At 36.4% G+C, this 21,161-nt stretch overlaps 1 protein-coding gene across 10 annotated transcripts in view; it reads right to left on the bottom strand.

The window, feature by feature from the left end:
* The window catches only part of Cntn4 (contactin 4), a 1,022,510-nt gene that overhangs the window by 246,838 nt on the left and 754,511 nt on the right, over nt 1–21,161 (bottom strand). For all 10 annotated transcript variants that reach the window (XM_006506197.3, XM_006506196.3, XM_006506198.3 and 7 more), the window contains one exon: nt 15,341–15,436. In XM_006506197.3, coding sequence (XP_006506260.1) covers nt 15,341–15,436 — 96 coding nt within the window. The remainder of the gene's footprint in view (nt 1–15,340; nt 15,437–21,161) is intronic.

Genomic DNA, 21,161 nt, shown 5'->3' with positions numbered 1-21,161 from the left:
ACGTGTTGCCTGACACGTCTGCAGTGTGTTCCTGACATTCACATGTGACACCGTTGCTTCTTTTGCTGTCTTTGACAAGTTCGGGTGCCAGAATTAATCTAGTTTCATATGATAAGCCTCTGACTTGTGTGTTTCATCTTATCTTTGCTCTGACATGAATTATTTGGCAAAGGAATTACTGTAAAAATTGAAAGATCTTTCTCATAAAATATATTTCCTAAGACACTTGAAAGAAGTTAATCCTTGACAACGTTCAGTTCCTTCCGTGAGAATTGATCTGGTTCCCAATTCGTGGTTTGGTCTTACTAGATTATTCATGTATACACGTGTTCAAATGGCCATAGAATAATTTTGTGTAGATTTCTCTTTAGACTTTGCCTTTTATATAAAATTGTTTGTTCTTTTTCATCCTGACAGTGTGAGTTTGTATTTTATTTGGAGTGAGCTGCCTTGAATATATATTCCTATGTCTCTCAAAGCTTCACTTGAACATGTCATGTACTACTTTAATTTTGATAAATTTTTTTCTTTTATGTTCTTTTAATCCATGTCTTTTGGGTGTTTTTATTTTTTTCCGGTAGCTCTATTAGACAAATACTTGTTACAGATTTTGATTTCTTCAGAGCTTGTTTTGGAGGTTGGGAAGCACAGCTTCCAACTTGTAAACTCTTGATCTTCCTCTATTCAGGAAAGATCATCATCTACCAAGCAGCTTTCGACTTGAAAACCCTTGATCTTCCATTATTCAGGAAAGATCAACTTCTACCAAGCAGCTTCAAGAACAAAAGGAAGCAAATGAAGTTCCAAGGGATGAAGTAGCACCTATCTAGCTAGCCACATCATCTTCAGCTGAATCAACACTGACAATGACTGGCATGGAAGATGTCACTGGGGTGGCAGATGTCATAGCCACTTCACCTCCTCATCCTTTTATCAGCTCTGAACCATAAATTTTAGGAGATAGAGTCACATGTGAATACATTTTTCATACATCCTGCAAGTATAGATATATTTATTCTCACTTGTGCCATGCTTGAAACATTGTTTTCTTTGACACCTTGGATAATGAAACTATGAGTTAAAATGTACACAGACTGATTCCTTGCATTTGTTGTGATGTTCTTATACAAAAGTCATCTATAACTAGTTGTTTATTTAATTGCATTATGGAAAAACTATCCTTATCAAATACTGTGTAATTTTATTCTCTTTTAATTTTAATATAAGAACAATTATAGTAAGAATTGCATAGGTAATAGGAAAGGAACATGTTAAACAGACCTGTTTTCTGTGGCTCAGTTTTTGCCTAAAATTAGCAGTATCCTAGCTTTCGTTGGCAGTATCACACAACTACAAAAATTTTTAAGTAAGTCCACATGCATCACATTAAAAAGAATAGCCTTATCACAATATTAAAATTGTTCACATCTTTACTTTCTTTACTTGATCAACAAAATTAAATAACAAGTATGCTCTAGAAATTTCTCTTTGTATATCTCAGCAGTTTTATCTTTGAAACCTTATGTGCTAAATAATGCAAATAAAGTTTCTTCATGGTGATTAGGATTTGGGATGAAATTACCTTTTCGTAATTAAGTGATTTTATAATTGTGTAATGCACTCGTAATTTTATCATTAGTAAGATTTGTATTAGAAAATACAAATCTGTTTTTAGTGAAATAAGTATTGTATGCCTTTACCTTTTGGTTAGAACACAAGTATGCCCAGCTCTGAGCTTGCTGGGTTTAACGCAGAAATTAAATATTTAGCTCTTTTGTGATAAGGTATATAGCATTACTTATTTTCTGTAGCTTTTCAAGTATGCCTTGCTGTGTTCATCTTTAATTTTCTCTGATTAGACTATACCTATTACTAGGTTTTAATGGTTCTGGCAATTGTACCCAAGGCCATATTCATGCTACGCAGGAACTCTAACACTAGACTATGTCACTAATTCATTACTAAAATGATTTTACTATTTTCTAAAGTTGAAAGCCATGTCTGTTTATATTTTCTCTACTTCTGGATCTTTATATTTTCTATTTATTAAAATAAATATTAGTAATGTTTTACTTTCCCTGAAAGAGGAGAAAATTTCACTACTACTCAAAATGGGGATAAACTGCAATGGAATGTTAAATAGGTCAGGGCATTAAATGGCAGGATACCACATATATGCTGAGTCTATGTCTTTATCAATTACTTTGATGACACATAAATTGGAACTTTATTCCCCCATTTCCATATTTATGAAGTTTCTGATCATTATACTCTCATACTGAATTTTGTATTAAAAACTTATCTAGTAAGTCATGCTTATCACTAATTCAATTTTCTGTAATGTTCATTTGACTTTTTACTGACTCTGCATTGCAGACTTTAATTCTTTCTAAACTTTGCCAGCTCCTTTTAAGCCCCCATTCTATATTACCAGCAACTCTTTATATTAGCATCCTTCTTTCATACATAGAATCCATGTTTTCTTTCTTTCTTTTTTTCTTCCTTTGTACTAAGTTGGACATATAACATGGACAAGTCTTTCTGTCATCCTTCATCTTCTAGTAGCACCCTCTTAACATGTAGTTCTTGGTTGTGTTTTGTATCTTGAGTAAAAGTCTCATATTTCCTGTCATCACAGAATATCTCCTGATTTCACCATGAATTTTTAAAATTTCACTCTTTATGAACACATGTTATCATTCTATCTAGGTTTTTAGTTCTCCAACTATCAAAGGACATGCCATTTTGCTTCCACAAAATGACTACACTGAGCTGTCAGACTTCTTACGTTAGATGTTAAGTTTGACATACTTTGACAGGCATTTCTGTTTTTGAATTACTATCATCTGGCCATTAGTGATTTGGTAACAGTCAGAGAAGCAATGATAGGATTTTCTATTGCTCCTTGGCTTTCTTTCATAGTAAACCAGAACACAGTCTTGAATCCCATTCTAATATGCTATTACAGTGTCTTTAAAAAAAAATGATTCGTTACTTTTAATTGTGTGTGTGTGTGTGTGTGTGTGTGTGTGTGTGTGTGTACGCACGTGCACATAGTGGTGCTTGTGGAGGCCAGAAGAAGACATTGAACTCCTCAGAGTTGGTGTTACAAGTGGATGTGGGTTGCCTAATCTGGGAGCTAAGAACCAAACTTGGGTTCTCTGTAAGAGCAGCACATGCTCTTAATCACTGAGCTGTCTTTACAGTCCCCCAAATCACCTCATTTGGAACAATGTTCCTACCCAAGCGTTACATACCATTTTTCCTTCTATTCTTTTTTCTCTTACTTTCTTAAACTTAGGCTTTACGCTTCATAAATCTCACAGGAATCCTCGACACTCCAGTATTTTCCTATTTCACAACAAGTTCCTAGACTCTTGTCCCTGCACTCCCTCTCTCTTTCTCTAACAATCAAGAGCAAACATCTCAATATGATTATTTGACTACCTTCATATGTCACAAAGCATGACGATCCATTCGATGTTGCTTAGTTTTGTATATGCTATGTCTTCTACATGCCTGGTACCTCGTGGGTTCTGGTACCTCAAAGTCTCGAACTTTAACTCAGCAAGGTATTCTAACCTCTTCACCCTTGAACTCCTAATTTATATACTCCATCACAACCATTGGTACTGAAAAAGCTAAAACGTTACATTTGAAAGAAAGTTTTATCTCTATCTTTCTCATATGTGGAACTTAAAGCTGTCATATCTGCCTATATTTTCAGTAAGTAGGAACCAAAGAATAAAGAAATATGGTACCTAAATGACCTACAATTTGTTTTTAGAATTCTTTACCTTTTTAAAATTAACCACCCCTCAGTATAAAGTATTGCACACTCAACTGCAGGTGTGTACAACTCCAGTGTGGTGGGATTTTCCTGGAGGGTGAGTTGGCTTGAAGGAGTGAAACAGCATGTACATTCCAAATTGCTTTTAGATATGTCTTTATCTACAACAGTTACTTAATTTTATGTGTATGACCAATTTGCCTGCATGTATGCATGCATGTACAATATGTGCAAGTCTGGTGCCCATGGAGGGCATAGAACATGAAGTTACGAATGGTAGCCAACCATCATGTGGGTTCTGGGAACTGAACCCAGATTCTCTGCAAGAACATCAAGTGCTCTTAAGGGTGAACCATCTTGCCAGCCCATTGTCATCTAAAATGCTACATTACTAACTGTAACAACCAATCCAGCTGTGCCTGCCAGATGGATTTATGAATTCCTGTGGAGTATTATTATGACACATCCCCTTTTCCAGGGATTCATTTTGACGGTGAAGATTGTGATAATGTGTTAACCTGCAACTAACTAATGTGAGAAAAATGTAGTCTGTTATAGTGTAAGCAGGGATAAGTTTTCTTGGCTCACTGTGAAATGGATAACTGTTATTTTGTGACTAGTATCTACTTAACATGGCATGATTATTCTCTGAATTAAAGACCTGGCATAGTTTATAATGCCAGAAGAGTTGGTCCTTTATAAGAACTGCACTTTATTTGGAATTTTCTAATTATTCTATGTACCCATGAGTGCCAAAATCCCAGACCAAAATGGTAAACTCAAATCAGCTAAATTTGCAGCCAACTATGTTAGCATACCCATGGGCCCTAACTTAGAAGACTGAAGTAGGAAGATTGTTAATTAAATAGCAGCCTTGGATCCATGTTGAGACCCTATTTGAAAACTGTTTGTACACATATTGTTCGTCTGTGATATATAGCAAGTTAATTAAATAATTTCTGAAAACAAGTATTCAGATGCTATATAGACTCAAAGCCTTTATCCTGCCTTCAACATTTGCTGTTAATCTATTATGTTATCAATCACGATATTTACGGGCAAAAATTTTATATTAAAACCTATTTTCTTTGTATATTAATTAAAATTTAATAATGAGGAAAATTGGTTAACTTCTTACTTTATTCTAAGATTTACAAGATCAAGAAGTTTGACTCTGGAAAACATTTCATCTTTGAGCACTTATCCAAAAACTATTTCTAAATTTTATAACCCAGTCAACAATTTCTCATTATTCCATGTAATTCGCTATAATAACATGTGATACAATGACCCGACAATATTAGTTTCCTGCTGAAAAATGTGTCAAAAGAACTACTCATTTCTTTTGTTCTTTCTTTTATCTAGCTGAGAGTAACGAGGACTATTTCTACCAAGCATTAAAACAAGAGTGGTTCTCATGGATCCTGCTGTGAATGCCCACTGCTTATTTAGAGATGCTCAGTCAGGCTCCTGTTGTTGAAGGATCAGCATTGATCATTTTTTCTGTTTTGGCTGGCCCATCCCTGGCAGCACTCTACTGGAAACGTAATATGTTTTCACATCACCAGATACTTCATGTCCTCACTAGCACCTGTGATACAAACCAACTTGATGCTTTCTAGAGTAAGGAGCCCCTCGTAAGAAACATTGGCATGTGGGAGGGAGGGGTTCCTGAAATGACCTGTTCGTCATTCAGCCTCACAGTAAAAAAAATTCACTTTATAAATTGCCATTTCCTTTAGGTATTGCATTTGTTTGTCTGATTGATCAGTGAGCCTTAAGTTCTAAAAATTAAACTGCAAACAATCTCTTTGATTTTTTTGCAGGTGTGGAATGTGGGAAGGAGTAAGGTTAAAAAGAAAATAGAGGCATTCCTAATTTGAGCTTCAATCTATATAGAAAACATTTTAAAAGTGCCTATGCTTTAAGTACATAATAATTGTCAAGGAGAGAGAGTGGATAATTGAAGCAATCACTAATTAAATACAATCATTGTTTTCTTTCCAATAAAGAACATGGAATTATTTACATAAAACAAAGAAGGAGCAAGAGAGGGAGAAAAAAATTTTTTAAAAAAATATATATTTTTTCTATTTTTAAGGAAGTGATCCTCTCCATTGAATTGTTTCAATAGCTATTTATTAAATACATGAGTCTATTTCTAACTGTTATAACCTGGCACTTGCTGTATCCACTCAAGCATTTTAAATCCCTCTGTTATAAGAATGAAAATACAGAATGAAGGAACAAAGTATGAAACCTGTTACTCTTGGACATCTCTTAGAAACCAAGCCAGCAGGTTAACAAAATGAAACAAAAAAAAAAAAAAATGGAGGCTCAGGTATATAAGATCTGGGAGTAACTAACCCATGGACACAAAATAGTTTTCACAATGAAAGTTTGCTCTTTGTTTTACCAGTATATGAACAGTTGTTGCTATCTAGACACTCAAAAGAATTATCATGAAACATTCAAGTTGTGTCAGAAGGAGTTGGCAGAACAATTCAAGGAGAAGGATCATGAGAGGAACATCGCCGAACATGTGGACCATCTTTAGAGATAACTGACAGGATGTCATTCAGTTCATTGTTTTTGCTTTTCCTTCTTTTTGTTTATTTGTTTGTTTGTTTTATTCTACAGGGATCATGTAAATTATTCTTCTAGACCTGTAAGGACTCTCTTCCTTCCATTAACATTTGTTGACTCCTTTGAGTGATACAACCTCATACCTGAGAAGAATAGAGCCTACACATGGTGCAGATGGACAGATACTCCCAGTAGCTTATAATCCTGAGCAGGAGAACACTCTACCATGTCATTTTGGCATGTTATAATATATATAACATGTGGTAATGTATATAACAACTAACTCCTGAGCAATGCAAGTCTTAGTTTCTTCTTGTTCTGTTCAACAATGAAGTGAAGATGGAGATTTAGTGAATATGGAAGATCTTGCATTTGCAAACTGTTCAACCTTATGACACATTGATTAGTTCTCTATTTATGGCCTCTTTAATTGGCAAAGTAATAGAAGAAAGGTTGGGATTGGCTGGTCATATTTCAAATAAGGGAGCCCAGTTTCATATTGTTAACATAAACATACAAGACTTAAGGGGTATCAAGACTTAAGGGCTATCAAACAAGATTTCCTGAAAATTATTTACTATTAAAAATCTAAAAATACCTCATGTTAGTGATAATACTTATTTTTATTATGACTAGTATTTACCTATCACTAAATGTTTACCTCATTGAACTAAGATGAATATTTAAGAGGATATATAAGGTTCTTTTTCTAAGAACTAGAAATGAGTATAGGATATATATATTGCACATAGATTATACTGCTAGTATTGGTTCTACCTAGGCTTGACTGAGTTTCAAATCCTTATGCAATGGTATTGCAGCAGTATTGCAACATTATGCCTATGTCTGGGTACACATTACAAGAACCTATTCTTTGTCTATGATGAATGAACCTCTTTTGAATCATCCATTCCCAATGGCTCTGCCTTAGCTTACTGGCCAGCTGTGACTTATACTTTTTGCAGGAGTTAAGAAATCTCTCAGGAAAATCACTATCCAGGTGACATGAAATAGAGACCAGACTTTACCTAGGTAGTGTCCAAGCAACAACAAACCATGATTTTTAAGGCCATAATTAAACCTTTGTAATTTAAATGTTCTTAGAAAACTAACAATATTTGAGGACATTTCACTTTCTACACACACACACACACACACACACACACACACACACACACACACACACACACACTTATGCAAACTTATATATGCACCCAGAATGAGACAAAGTAGATTGTGGAGTCTCCTTACATTCTGTCCTACATACACAATTAACTGTGATTCCATTATGACCAGAAAAAGAACATAATTCAACACACTTTGTGTGGTTTATTACAGCTTTCATGACATTAACTAATTGTTAGCATCATCATCATTTAAAAATCTTCTCACATTTTGCTCACTTTAAACGTCATAAAAATAAGTGGAAGACAATATTCTTTAGTCTATTTAAAAACAGTTCAAAACAGGACCCCTAATGAAGGAGCTATAAAAAGTACCCAAGGAGCTAAAGGGGTCTGCAACCCTATAGGAGGAACAACAATATGAACTAACCACTACCCACCCCCCACCCCGAGCTGTGTCTCTAGTTGCATATGTAGCAGAGGATGGTTTAGTCAGCCATCAGTGGGAGGAGAGGTCCTTGATCTTGCGAGGATCATATGCCCCAGTACAGGGGAATGCCAGGGCCAGGAAGCAGGAGTGGGTGTGTTGGGGAGCATGGCAGGGAGAGGGCATAGGAAGCTTTGGGGATAGCATTTGAAATGTAATTGAAGAAAATATCTAATAAAAAAGTGTAAAAAAAGTTCAACATTATTCAAAATATTTTAAATTACTTAAAATATCCTGGAAGCTGGGAATATAGTTCATTGGCAGAGCAGTTTGCCCTGCATGTTCAAAGAGTTAGGTACAATTGCCAGCAACACACACACACACACGATCATGGCTCCTCTTATGTTTATATAATACCTGTTATTTTTAAATAAGAAAATGAAATAGAATGCAGATACCATTAATAGAATATGCAAACATAACAGTGTACACTTTCATTAACAAGCATGGAAACTATGGCAGAGTTTACCTCAACTGTCATTTTGAGTCTTAGAGAACAACTCTCAAATCTAAGAGAAATGGCTAAATCAGCATTTTAATAAAGCTACAACAGAGCACAGCCACTTCGTGTTAATAATAGATGTGAACCCTAGATGAATCACTCGGGAGACTTAGCTGAAAAGTCTATGCCTGCCTTTGAGTTGTTACATGAGGGTTAAGTCAAAAGCCATATATATTTTAAGAAGTCATTCGTTGACTTTATGCTTAAGCACATAAAAATGACGAAATAAAGTTAATAAAAGATATGTTTCTAAAGCTTTAGTTGTGTGAATTAATACCATATTTTCTGTATCTCCCTACACTATTAACATTCGCGTTTATAGGACAAAGGTGAATTCTGTTCTGCTGGATTAATACTGTATGAAGAATTGAGAGTCACATTTTGAGCCAAGTTATGGGAGAACATCAGAGCCTGCAAGAAAGGACAGGACATGTTTTGTTTTGTTTTGGTTTTTTTTTTGTTGTTGTTGTTGTTGTTTTTAAAGTAGAAGGATTACTTTCTGAGAAATGTAGTCAGTTGTTCAAATCACGGCAAGCAAATGCAAGATTCCATCAGGCGTAAGTTAATTATGTGTTATGATTCAACATACAAGGATCAATAAGTAGATACCATAGATATCAATAACAGTGGAATGAAAAGCCATGGTATTATTGTTCAAGTTTTAGAATGAAGTGAAATTGGGACCTATGGCAAGGAGAGGGGTTAGAAGCTGAGACAGCTTGTTCATCAAGTATAATGACCTGAATTCAGAACCTCAGCATCTATATAAAGATCTGGCCATAACAATGCATGTGCCTATAGCCCCAGCACTGTTGGTGGCAAAGACAGGAGGGTCACTGTGGCTAGCCTTCCACTAGCCAGCTTCACTCAGTGAGAGACTGTATCATAAGAGAATAAGGCAAGGAGTAATGAAAGTAGAATATCCAATATCCTGACATAGCCTGCACACATGAATGTGTACATAATACCCCCCACCCCAATACAGCTGTACACGCTAGTAAAATGAGATCTAGTACACCATTACATCATTTGGTAAGACATGAAGACAAGAAACACCCTGAATGTCTATAGTATATTGATATTTGAAGCATATAAACATGTATCTGGTTATCTAAAGTTATGAAGAATTGCCAAAGAGCAGGCACACTCATGTGGATGGCATTGGGAATAGGTATAAAGTAAAGAGTCAGGAAGCATGACTACAGTGTAGATGTCCTTGTGATTACTCTGGCTTCAGAGGATATTAAATTTTAGTACAATAAGATTACTTACTCCTGCATCAGAAACACATCAGCCTAGCTTGGACTGAGCCCATAACTGGACGAATCTAATCCTGAGAATAGCATGTTGGTGCTGAAAGCTGAGTAGATATGAGAGGATAGAAACAGAAGCTGAAATGAGGAAATGTGGCTCACGGAAAGTACATAATCAGCTTAAGTCCACAGTAGGGTAATAAGAGAGAGGAAGGACTACACCATGACTGTCCCACTTTTCCATTTTTATTTTGTCCTTTAGTAATCACAGAATAGTCCATCTGAAGTAGCCACAGTGGGGGATTCTTCTAGAGCTCTGAGGATAATCCATGTGGATATGTCCAGATCAAGGAGAACTTACAGTATCCTGGGGAGGCTTGCAACAGAAAGGTTTTCCTGGGTCAGGTGTCAATTTTTATAATGTATAGACATTGGTTTTATAGTCTGGCTATGTATTAGATCATGTATAGAAGTTTGTCCAAGGATGTCAGAAAGAATTTGTGTCTCCAAGAAATTTGGACTTAAATGGCTTAGGATAGAGCCCAAAGATCCCTAGCATGGAGATGACAAAACACATTTCCACTTTGATATTTATAAAAAGGTGATGTGTCCTGGTCTATAGTAACATTGACATTGACCATTGTGTGTCTTCACATAATCGCTTTGCTTTCTCCTCCTTATTGATAAACTGCATGTGCTTATTATGAGCATCAAGAGAATATAGAATGCAAACTAAGGCAGTATAAACACCATGAAGAATTCCACAGATGGTCTGCTGTACGTCTATGTGTCTGATGCATTGGGAATGGAATCTAACTTTACTGGGAGTGTGCTCTGTGCACAAAGATCTAACAAACAAAAGACTAGCTAATGTCTCTAAAATGAAAACAGCTTTAGTAGTAGAACCAGATGATTTTATTCATTCTTTTTAAACTCTTGGAAGCCAGACCGACTAGTAGCAATTTAGCAATAGATGCCGGATCACAAAACACTATTTCTGATGATGAATAATTAGGTTGTGATAATGGTAGACATTAATTTTTCTTATCTGTAAACAAAAGAATACATGAAAGCAAAGATAAAAATCTAAGGTCATATAATTCCACACTTTAAAGTCTTAAAAAATTATATGTGACATGTTCATGTCCTTGTATGAGTATTTCCCATGAGTGTGTAAATTCAGAAGGAGACCACAGGTTGACTTCAAGTGTCTTCTTTCATCACTCATCACCTTATTTGTTCAGACATGGTCTCTCACTGAACTTGGAAGTCTCCACTTTGACTAGACTGAATAGCCAGTGAGCATGCAGGATCCATTATCCTCTACAACCCCCCCGCCCCCAGTGTTGAGGTTATAGAACACTCCACTGCACCCCATTTTATGTAGGTATAGAGACTGAAGTTCAGGGTCTCAGACTTACATAGGAATCACGTTACCCACTGAGCCACCTTTCCAGCCCTAAATATTTTTTTTATATAAGGAATGTTCAGCAATTCAGCTTGAGTGATGTGGAATCAAAGGGTTCCACCCCAGCAGGGCTGGCCCTATACTGGTTTTGTAGAACACGATCAAAGCGACTGGATCTCCAATCTAATGCTGCATCAGAGTTAACCTCAGCTCTGTACCATGATAGACTGGGGGGGGGGGGACTCAACGACAGTTCTATGGAATCAGATTATCCTTGAGAAATGGTTGGCCACTTACTGCCATAATAGATTACATAGATAACGCAAAAGCTACCTGTCCAGTCTTGGCCAGAGTGGTAAGGTGTGTGTGTGTGTGTGTGTGTGTGTGTGTGTGTTAACCAGAGAAGTAGCTCTGGATTTCTCAAACTTCAGTGTGCATGTGAACAGTGGGAGACCTCATTAAAAAGTAAGATTTGGTTCAACTGGCCCTGAGTGGGGTCTGAGCGTTTGCCCTTATTATAAATTCCCAGGTGAGATCTCTGCTGGTTTTGAGTAGCGAGGACCTTGGTGGCACAGAAAAAGACCCAAATCTCCCTTCAAAAGTAGTTGATAGATTTCAAGGATGAATAACCTGGGGACTTAATTACATCAGAAGGAATCATCACAAAACACCTCATTTTAATCCTATTTAATGAGAGCTTGGCTAAAGGTCATGAATTTCTGGTGCCAAATGATACACTGGGTGGCAGAATTAAAGAGAACCTTCCTGAAGTCACTGATGTCTGTTTCTAATACAAAAGAGCACCCAAGGACAGCCAGAGTACATCAAACTCATTTATTTTTCTGTGGCTAATCCCATTTAACGTTAAAAAAATCTATGTAGTGACATATACACGTGTGTGTGTGTGTGTGTTTGTGTGTGTGTGTGTGTGTGTGTGTGTGTATGAAAATGATACTACCACAGTGACAGAACAGTGGAAATATATGTTTCTCAAGATAATTATTTGCTGTTCATTTCTGTGTTACCGAATGAAGGTCTGAAAATGAAAGCTTTTCAAAGGAGGGTGAGCAGTGTCTTTTACAGCACATTTCCTGGCTTTAGTGAGTACCCCCCACTGATACAGTAAGAGCCTGACTCATTTCCTTCCCCCTGCATAATATGTTACAATTGAAACTAGGATACCATATGGTAAGTCAAAAATGCCCAGTAGGTCTGGTAGCTTTTGGTTATTCTGCCAGCTTTTAGGTGGCATTCAGGTTGTAAAAAAGCATGAGAAAATTGTAACTACAGCCTGCATTGGAGGTTTCTGAATGGAAGAGAGATTTGATCAGATAATCATTAACTCTACTGGACAAAACAGATAGATGTCTGACATGCTCCCTCACAACCTTCAAGATGTTCTTTGTTGTTTTCTTGAAATTTTTCAGGCTGTGCCTGTCTTGTTCACAGCATTACTGTGTGCATGGCTTCTAATAGAGCCCATAATGAGAATATTTATTTCCTTGTCTTTCACCCTCAAGACTGTCAAGAATGTCAGAACAGCTCAAGGAAGGAGATTTCAGAGATGCTGACTGCTGTCAATGGAGACAGACATATTTCAGTAGTCCATGGCAATTTTTAATAACTTTCTCTGTGGGAAAAGGGAAGGAGTTAGGCACCTCATCTTCAGGCAACGCAGCCCCCTCACTCCATCATGTTGTGTCCTTTTCACTGCTACCATTACACCAGGGAAGGGGAGTACACTGAAGATACACCTCTAAGAGGAATCCTTGGAGTCGCTGTCAGGTTTCTGAAGCTTAATACTGTCAAGGTGCTCATATAAAAATTAGCAAAACTCCCCATCTTTATTTTAATCAGATTACATATTTATGAGTGCAAGTCTGAACAAATGTCACCAGAATCAAAATACATGTTGATATTAATGGTTTCTTTAAAAAATGATAGGCCCCAACAATGTAAAAACACTTAATAAAGACATTCATTAGCGTTTATTGAGTTATAATTATGGTATAATGTGACTAAAAGGGATCTGAGAGATTTGTTGTAAGTTCTTCTCTTACAAGACAGGAAGAGTGAGGCTTGGGGATTTCAAAATATTTGCGCAATTTAAGATCGTGATTTGAATCAGAACCAGGAATAGCCCTTGCGTCTGTAAGTTTAGCACTTTCATTTGTAAGAAAAAGAATTCCTAAGGGACAAGTCTCCTTTTCAAGTGCACAAGCCCCAGAAACAAGCCCTAACAATCCCACATCTCAGACAGGCTTTGCTTGCTGCTTTCTGTTGTGCTTGTTCTCCAACTGCAAGCTTTCAAGCCTTCTCACTAATTGTTTTCTCTGCTGGGAATGTTAAATGTGACATTAGATTAAAAAGGAAGTTACAGAGGTGAGACATGGCTCAGTTGTTGAGTTTACCACAGAAGGTAAAGGATTATCTGCGTGTGAACTCCAGAACCCAGAAAAAAAAAAGCTGTGTGGTGGTGTATATCATCATTTTACTGCTAGGGAGCCAAAGACAGGTGGCTGCCTGTGAATCTTTGGTCAGTGAGCCTAGCCTGCCTGAAATCTCCAGACCCAAGAGAAACCCTGTCTCAAAATAAATCACAATAAACAAATAAACAAAACATTTAGCAAACTAAGGTGTGTATCTCCTAAGGAACGTCCTAAGGTTGACCCACCACCTTGTGTACACATACATGCACACGCACATACACACGCACACGTGCACATACACATTGTGAGTGCCTATTACATACACACAAAAGAAGTTACAATTTTGAATATAAGAAAGAAATAGTAGTTTCAAACAGCAATTTTCAAAGTTTGCTCTTTCAGCCACAAATGTCAAACAAAAAAATGTATGGGATCATGATAGTAGATAAACTAAATCATATTTCCCAAGAATAGATATTATTAATCTTTTATACAGAAAATATTTCTTTGCTTTAATTTTACATGTATGAGTGTTTTGACTTCATGTATGTTCATGTATTACAGGAATGCCTGGTTCCTAAGAAAGTCAAAAGAGAGTTCAGATCATCTGGAACTGACTATGAGCCACTGTGTAGGTGTTGGGAATCGAACGTGTGTTCTCTGGTGCTCCTACTTGCTCAGCCAGCTTTCCATCCACTGAGTTTATTAAGTTTATCATTGAAATGGAAACTCAGCAGTTAAGAGCCATGGCTGCTCTTGAAGGGGACCCAGGTTTGACACTCAGCACCTACATGACAGCTCACAAAAGTGTGTAACTTTAATTCTGGAAACCTGAAACCAAGTTTTGATCTCAGAAACTAGATATATGTGTGCATATATGCATTCAGACAAAATAATCACACATAAAATATCCTTTGTGAAATTCTAGTAAGTATCACTACTTAACCCTAAATGTGCGATAACTTTTGCCTGGCATTTTTCAGTATTATTCTTTATGAACATAACCACAATATTTCTCAGGGAATGAGGTGACTGCTTAAAATACTGGATTTCTTAGTGTCTTATGCTCCTAGATGTGATTAACTAAAGTAATACATGAACTCTTTCCTTAGTTATGTTAACAGTTATAGAATATCACTACACCTGACTTAGGAGGAGCTGGCCAGAAACACTGGGGACTAGCAAGTTAGCTGCTCCTGGCCCAGGAGGTAGAGTAGCCTCATGTATCTGAGCCTTTTTATTTGTGGGATCTGATGCTAAGTCTAGGCAGTTGTACCAAATAGAATTAAATCCCTGAATAGCCAGCTGGTATCCAGAGTGCTGGAAAGTTGCTGTTGGTATAGAAAATCAAAGCACACATATTTGGTTGCAGAAGCTTAATGTGGATGGTCCATAGATCCCTTCGCAGACACAGCATAGGAGAAAATGGCTAAGCACCATCTTTTCCTTTTAACCTGCACAGACATAAGAGGTCCTCAAAGTTTAGCTACATCACTTGAGCAAATGAGAGGATTCTGACTCTGACAGACATGGACATCTTTTCCTTTGTGCCAGGCATATGGTGACATGGGACATTTGTACAGTCTTATATTTTCTGATTCTAATTATATGAGAATTCATAACAGCTCTTACTCTACATAGAAGGACTATGGAAATCACTATGAATGATACTGTCCCCTCAGTAGATATCAAGAGGAAAAACATTCTGCAAGAAAGATATCAGCCAGTGAAGTGTGCACACGGAGACACATGTATCTGTACCTCCAGAATGGGGTGGCGGGCCGCACAGAAGGACCATTCCCTGACCTCGACGGACTGACACAGTGCTTCTTGTTCTTGTCTTAAAGTTTTCAAGATCTGTTGGGAGAAATGAAGGAAAACACATTTAAGCTTTACAGCCCTAAGGTGCCATGGGGCACTATGACAATTTCCCAGAAGGTAGCTGTGCTGAAAAATAAAAATTTGGATTGCACTTAAACCAGGGAAATTCTGATTAACTGATACTGAAACTTTTATCAATATCTTCTTTTACTCCTGTATTCCCTTGCTAAATGGTCCAATAAAGCAGGCACTTTCCATTTGTGTCTATTTTGACTCAGAATAACTAAAATTAAGTGTGTAATTTAGTTCCTCAGATAACACTAGTCGATTTTTGAGTACTCAATAACCACAGACCACATTGGGTAATGCACATAAAAACACTTCTATCATTCTTGAAAACTCTACTAGACATTACCATCTTAGGTGAAGAAACTGAAATTTGTATGACCTCCTATAGTTAAGTGTCATTGTTATTATACAATCTCTTGTTTCTGTTCATTTCATTTCACAAATCTATTTTATGCAATGATATTTTCTTTATAGATATTAAACTCCCCCCCTCTCTCTCTCTCTCTCTCTATATATATATATATATATATATATATATACATATATATATATATATATATGTATGTATATATGTATATATATACATACATACACACATATGTGTTTGTGTGTATGTGTGTGCATCTGATCAGCCCTTACTAAGATTCTTAGTTACAGTCCTGAGATATAGTCCAAGCTGGCCTTGAACTCACAATCTGAAATACACTATCCTTATGCTGCACTCTTCCAGGGGCTGGGATTATTAGATTCTATTCTTCTATGTACACATTATATGTTTATGTATGTGTATATGTATATATAAGTACAGTATACACAGATGTATTTGGAATCAAAACAGATCATTTTGAATTCTTATCTGTTTTTAAATATTGAAAAGTGGGTAATCATCATTTTGGGGAGAAACTTCTACTTATAGAAGAAAGGGAAGTCATTTATAGCCCAAAGGTTGTACCTAGAAGAAAGAAATAACTAGTTGCAAATAAATAGGATGATATAAAATACATGTAATAAAGTGGAAGCTGGTTTTTGACAGAGAATTCTCACCTCCTATGTCACCAATATGAATTCTCTTAATAATGAGCATGGAAGGATTCATTATTTCACTTTCCCTCCTGCTCTAATTATGCAATCTAAAACTCAATTATGGACGTAAGTCTTTTCTGACTCAAGTATGTCATACAAGGTTACAAGTCGTGTAGTTGTACCTACTGGGATAGAAGAAAATTGACTTCTCCCTTGGCCATTTGAATGGCTGCTTTACAATGAAAAGATTACCTCATGAGAGATAACGGCAATTATATAGCAATCATATGAGCTCAATATCATGCCTGTTTATCCCTACTGTGAAACCTACTGAGGCTGATAATACTCGTGAGGGATAGGGTCACATGAGCCTGAACAACCTTTCCCCAGTTCCAAACTGACATGTTTTACACCCAGTTTAGTTTCAGGGAAAGTTTAGGATACATGAAAAGCTACACATTGGGACATGGGACATTTGTACAGTCTTATATTTTCTTGTCTTCACACAGTTTTATTTTAAACCTGGATAAAGCTTAAGCCTATACAGGGTTTTTATTGTTGTTATTTCTAGACAAGTTTCACTTGGTACCTCCAGAACACAAATACTGTGAGAGTGATGATTCTGCCTTATGCTGGCTCAAAATCTCTGTCGATTTCTTCAACCCACATTAATTAATTTGGATTAATCACATCAATCCAAAGACTATTAGAGTGATGGGGGAAGATGGGTTACATGAAGGAGACACACTGCCTGCACATAAAGAAACCAAACAATGCTAGGATCCAAATTTACATTTATATTATATATTGCATTATATATTGCATAGCTTTTCATTCAAAAATGTCTTAGTAGCTTTTCTATTGCTGTAATAGGTCATTGTGATAAATTCATTTCTTGAAGAAAGTGTTTAACTTGGGACTCATTGTTCTCTAGGGTTAGAGTCTATTACCACCATGGGAGGGAATATGGCAGGAAGCAGGCAGGGAGGCAGGGCGCTTCTCAGTAGTAACTGAGAGTCTTCATTGTTATACTGGTTGATTTTGTGTGTCAACTTGATATAAGCTGGAGTTATCACAAAGGATCCTCCCTAGTGGAAATGCCTCCATGAGAACCAGCTGTGGGGCATTTTCACAATTAGTGATCAAGGGTAGGAGGGTCCATTGTGGGTGGTGCCATCCATGGGCTGGTAATCCTGTGTTCTATAAGAAAGCCAGCTGAGCAAGTCAAGGCATACAAAGAAGTAACATCCCTCCATGGCTTCTGCATCAGCTCCTGCTTCCTGACCTGCTTGAGTTCCAGTCCTGATTTCCTGTGGTGATGAACCACAATGTGGAAGTGTGAGCTGAATAAATCCTTTCCTCCCCAACTTGCTTCTTGGTTATGGTGTTTGTGTAGGAATAGAAAACCTGACTAAGACAATTGTGACCCGCAAGCAGGAGGGAGAGGGAAAGATCCTGCATTTTTGAAACCTCTAAGCCTATCCCACTGGCACACCTCCTCCAAAAGGACCACACCTTGTGATCTTTTCCAAATAGTTACACTAATTGGGGACAAAACATTCAAGTATAATCCTATGGACTGTGTACTCAAAAATTACAAATAGATTCTAAGTTATGGTTGGGGAAAATGCTATTTTTTTCTTTTATTTAAGGAAATAATATGAAAGGAAATAAAGTAGTGTCTTTTACATAAAGCTTTTTCATGGAATTTTAAACCATTTCAAGTATTTTAAACCTTTATTCTTATAAGAGATACTGAATCCCAATAAATGAACTCCTACAGTTTGATTCTTAGCATGTGTCATCTACATTTTTGTGTAGTTAACCCATCCAATTTTCAAAGTGGCATAAAAATAAAGAATACTCAATCCATTTAGACATAAGCAAACATTATTTTTTTTTCTTAATAAGCAGAGTAGAGATGGTACATGGAGCTAGAAAGACGGCTCAGTGGTTAAGAGAACCTCTTCATCTTCCGAAAGACCTGGGTTCAGGTCCCAGATCACAACAGCAGCTCCCAGCAGTTTGAATATCCACTTCCTGCAGGTCTGAAACCTTGTCTGAATTTCACAGTACTGGCCACATGATGTACATGCACACATGCAACAGTCATAAGAAAAGTCAATACATTTTCCAAAAATGGGGGAAAAAACTAAAATAACATATACAACTTTCAAATGTTCAACTTGAGCTTTTAAAATGGGATCCAGATTTTTATTTTATGAATGCTATTAATTTTAAAAATATTTGAGTGCTCAGAATATATTCACATGACTTTTGAGGAAATATTTAGAAATATTTGTTTGTAATTGATAAAAAAAAATCCAGATGGCGGAACTGATCCACTCTGAATGAAATAGCTTGCTGTCTTTGGACAGACCTGAGTTTGAAAACCATTTCTGCCACATGTTAGTTATGGTGGTCTTGTCATTTAATGACATGTAAATTGAGGATTACATGTGCTTGCTTTAAATGAAGAATCATGGCAACAGTTAAAGGAAACACTATGAGAAAAAGGATATATTCAAGCACAAATCCTTTAATGCTGCAAGGTTGGTGTTCAGTATAAGCTCTGTCCACCAAGGAATGTTGTGATTCCATGGAAAATCATTCCCTAACCATCTCATTTTAAAAGGCATCCAAGTTGCAAATACACAGCAGAGTGGGCTGTGGGTGCTAAGAAAAAAGTGACATATATATGCCCATATTTTTTGAAAATATAACAGGCCTCTAGCTGATATTTTCAAATATTATAATCCACCAATAACTAGTAATATGGTAAGTCAAATACATACATATACATATATGGATGAGCAATCTTTATAATTGTACACTCATGACCAAGCTTGTTATTGGCAATATTTATAACAAACACAATAAATGAAAAATATACAATGTTCATTATAGAATATATTTTTCAATCTAATCCAGTACTAAAAAAAAAAAAAATCCGTGAAAGTTAGGGTCAAGCTTCATAGATTTTATCCCAAATGACTGTTCAAACTATATGGATATTTGCTGTGACTTAGCTTTTGGGTCTGGTTACTTAAGTGTATGCATGTGTGTGTGCATTCTGTTGTTGTGAGGTTTCAATAGTAAAGATTATAAATAAGATACATACAACATATTAAATATAAATTAACATATTTACAGTCACTTTACATTATAATCTTAATCTAGATAAGATTAAATAATGATCATAACCACTATTAAAGAAAACACATTATGGGTAACATTTCTTCACCATGATCATCATGTAACTTGCAACAATACCTGTTTGCAAATTATACTGAAGTTATACTAGAATGCACCTAGTACTATTCTTACACATCTCCATCTAGTTCCATTACGGCTCCAGTTCTCCATTCATAGGTAATGTATGAAAATTTAGTGCTAATGTAGGAAAGTTCACTATTTCTGTGTTCATGCACCTGGAAATCTGTCAAGACAGTATAGTTATGTTTCCTCTGGAGCCACTGAGAGAGACTTCATATCTTCACTAGGAATGTGTAATGCCAAGGACAAAGCGCACCTAAGCCAGTTAATTGACAAAGATAAAGTGTATGCAATTGAATTTTTTATCCATGAATGTAAGGGCAGCTCTACTACAATGCAGAGTGCTGACTAGGGATATCAGTCTCAAATCTTCCCTTGGCTTCCACTATGCATAACTACTTTATGTGGAATTTGAAATATTAGGACAAAGAATGAAACAGGAGGAGGAGGAGGAGGAGGAGGAGGAGGAGGAGGAGGAGGGAGAGAATTGAAAACAACACTAGTAAGAAAAAGGAACATCTTCCTGTTAGGAAAGTAACTGGCCTATTCTTTTTAAGTTCTCCCTTTAACTCATAATTACTAAAATCACAGCTGAATATAAAACACAATGTATGACAAAGAATTAATATCAATGTACCACAGTTTCTTTTTAAAAAAGCAGTTTCTTAAACTAGCTTTACCTATGGTCATTGATATGCAATGCACAGACCATAAAAATAACTACCTCTAGTTTTGTGGTGACTCTCTTTGTCACTATTTTACGTAAAAATTTAATAAATAATGGGCTGGGGGATGAACAGTTTTATGGTAGATATGTTTTAAATTATATCTCTACTGCCAAGTACCTATCCTCTATTCTCTTGTAAAATGTCCTATTGATATCTTATTTTTCCATCAAATTGGAAAATGTGCACTAGCATCTGGAATGAGCTAGCTCATCAGGGCACAAAAAAGATTTGGCAGTTAAATTCCTGGAAGAAGGGCACAAAGGCCTTAAAATTGCAACATGCAATCACTAATAAACTTAGAACACAAAAGCATTCAGAATTCAAACCACAGAGTAAATCAGAGAGTAAGATGGAAAGCATCTAAATATTTCCTGTCTAGAAAGTTATTAAATGTTGAGAGCTGGTTTAAAAAAATGTAGCTTCCCATAAATACTTGGACATGTTCCAGAGCCAATAACAGCAAAATGATCCAAGAAATTTTTTTTGTGAGAAATAATAACATTGACTAAGAAAAAGCAATTTATTTAAACCCCCATTAAGAGACCAAGCCATTGCGCACATGGGCAGGAGGGGCTGATGCTATCTCCAAGCTGGCCCCTCCCAGAGAAGCATATAAAAAGTTGACTTGTAAAATGGCCAGGAAAGGTTAATGAGATAGTAACACA

This window comes from Mus musculus, chromosome 6, assembly GCF_000001635.26.
Source record: "Mus musculus strain C57BL/6J chromosome 6, GRCm38.p6 C57BL/6J".
NCBI classification, from domain to species: Eukaryota; Metazoa; Chordata; class Mammalia; order Rodentia; family Muridae; genus Mus; species Mus musculus.
Note: the sequence above shows the minus strand (reverse complement) of the source record. Positions and strands in the feature narration are given on the sequence as shown.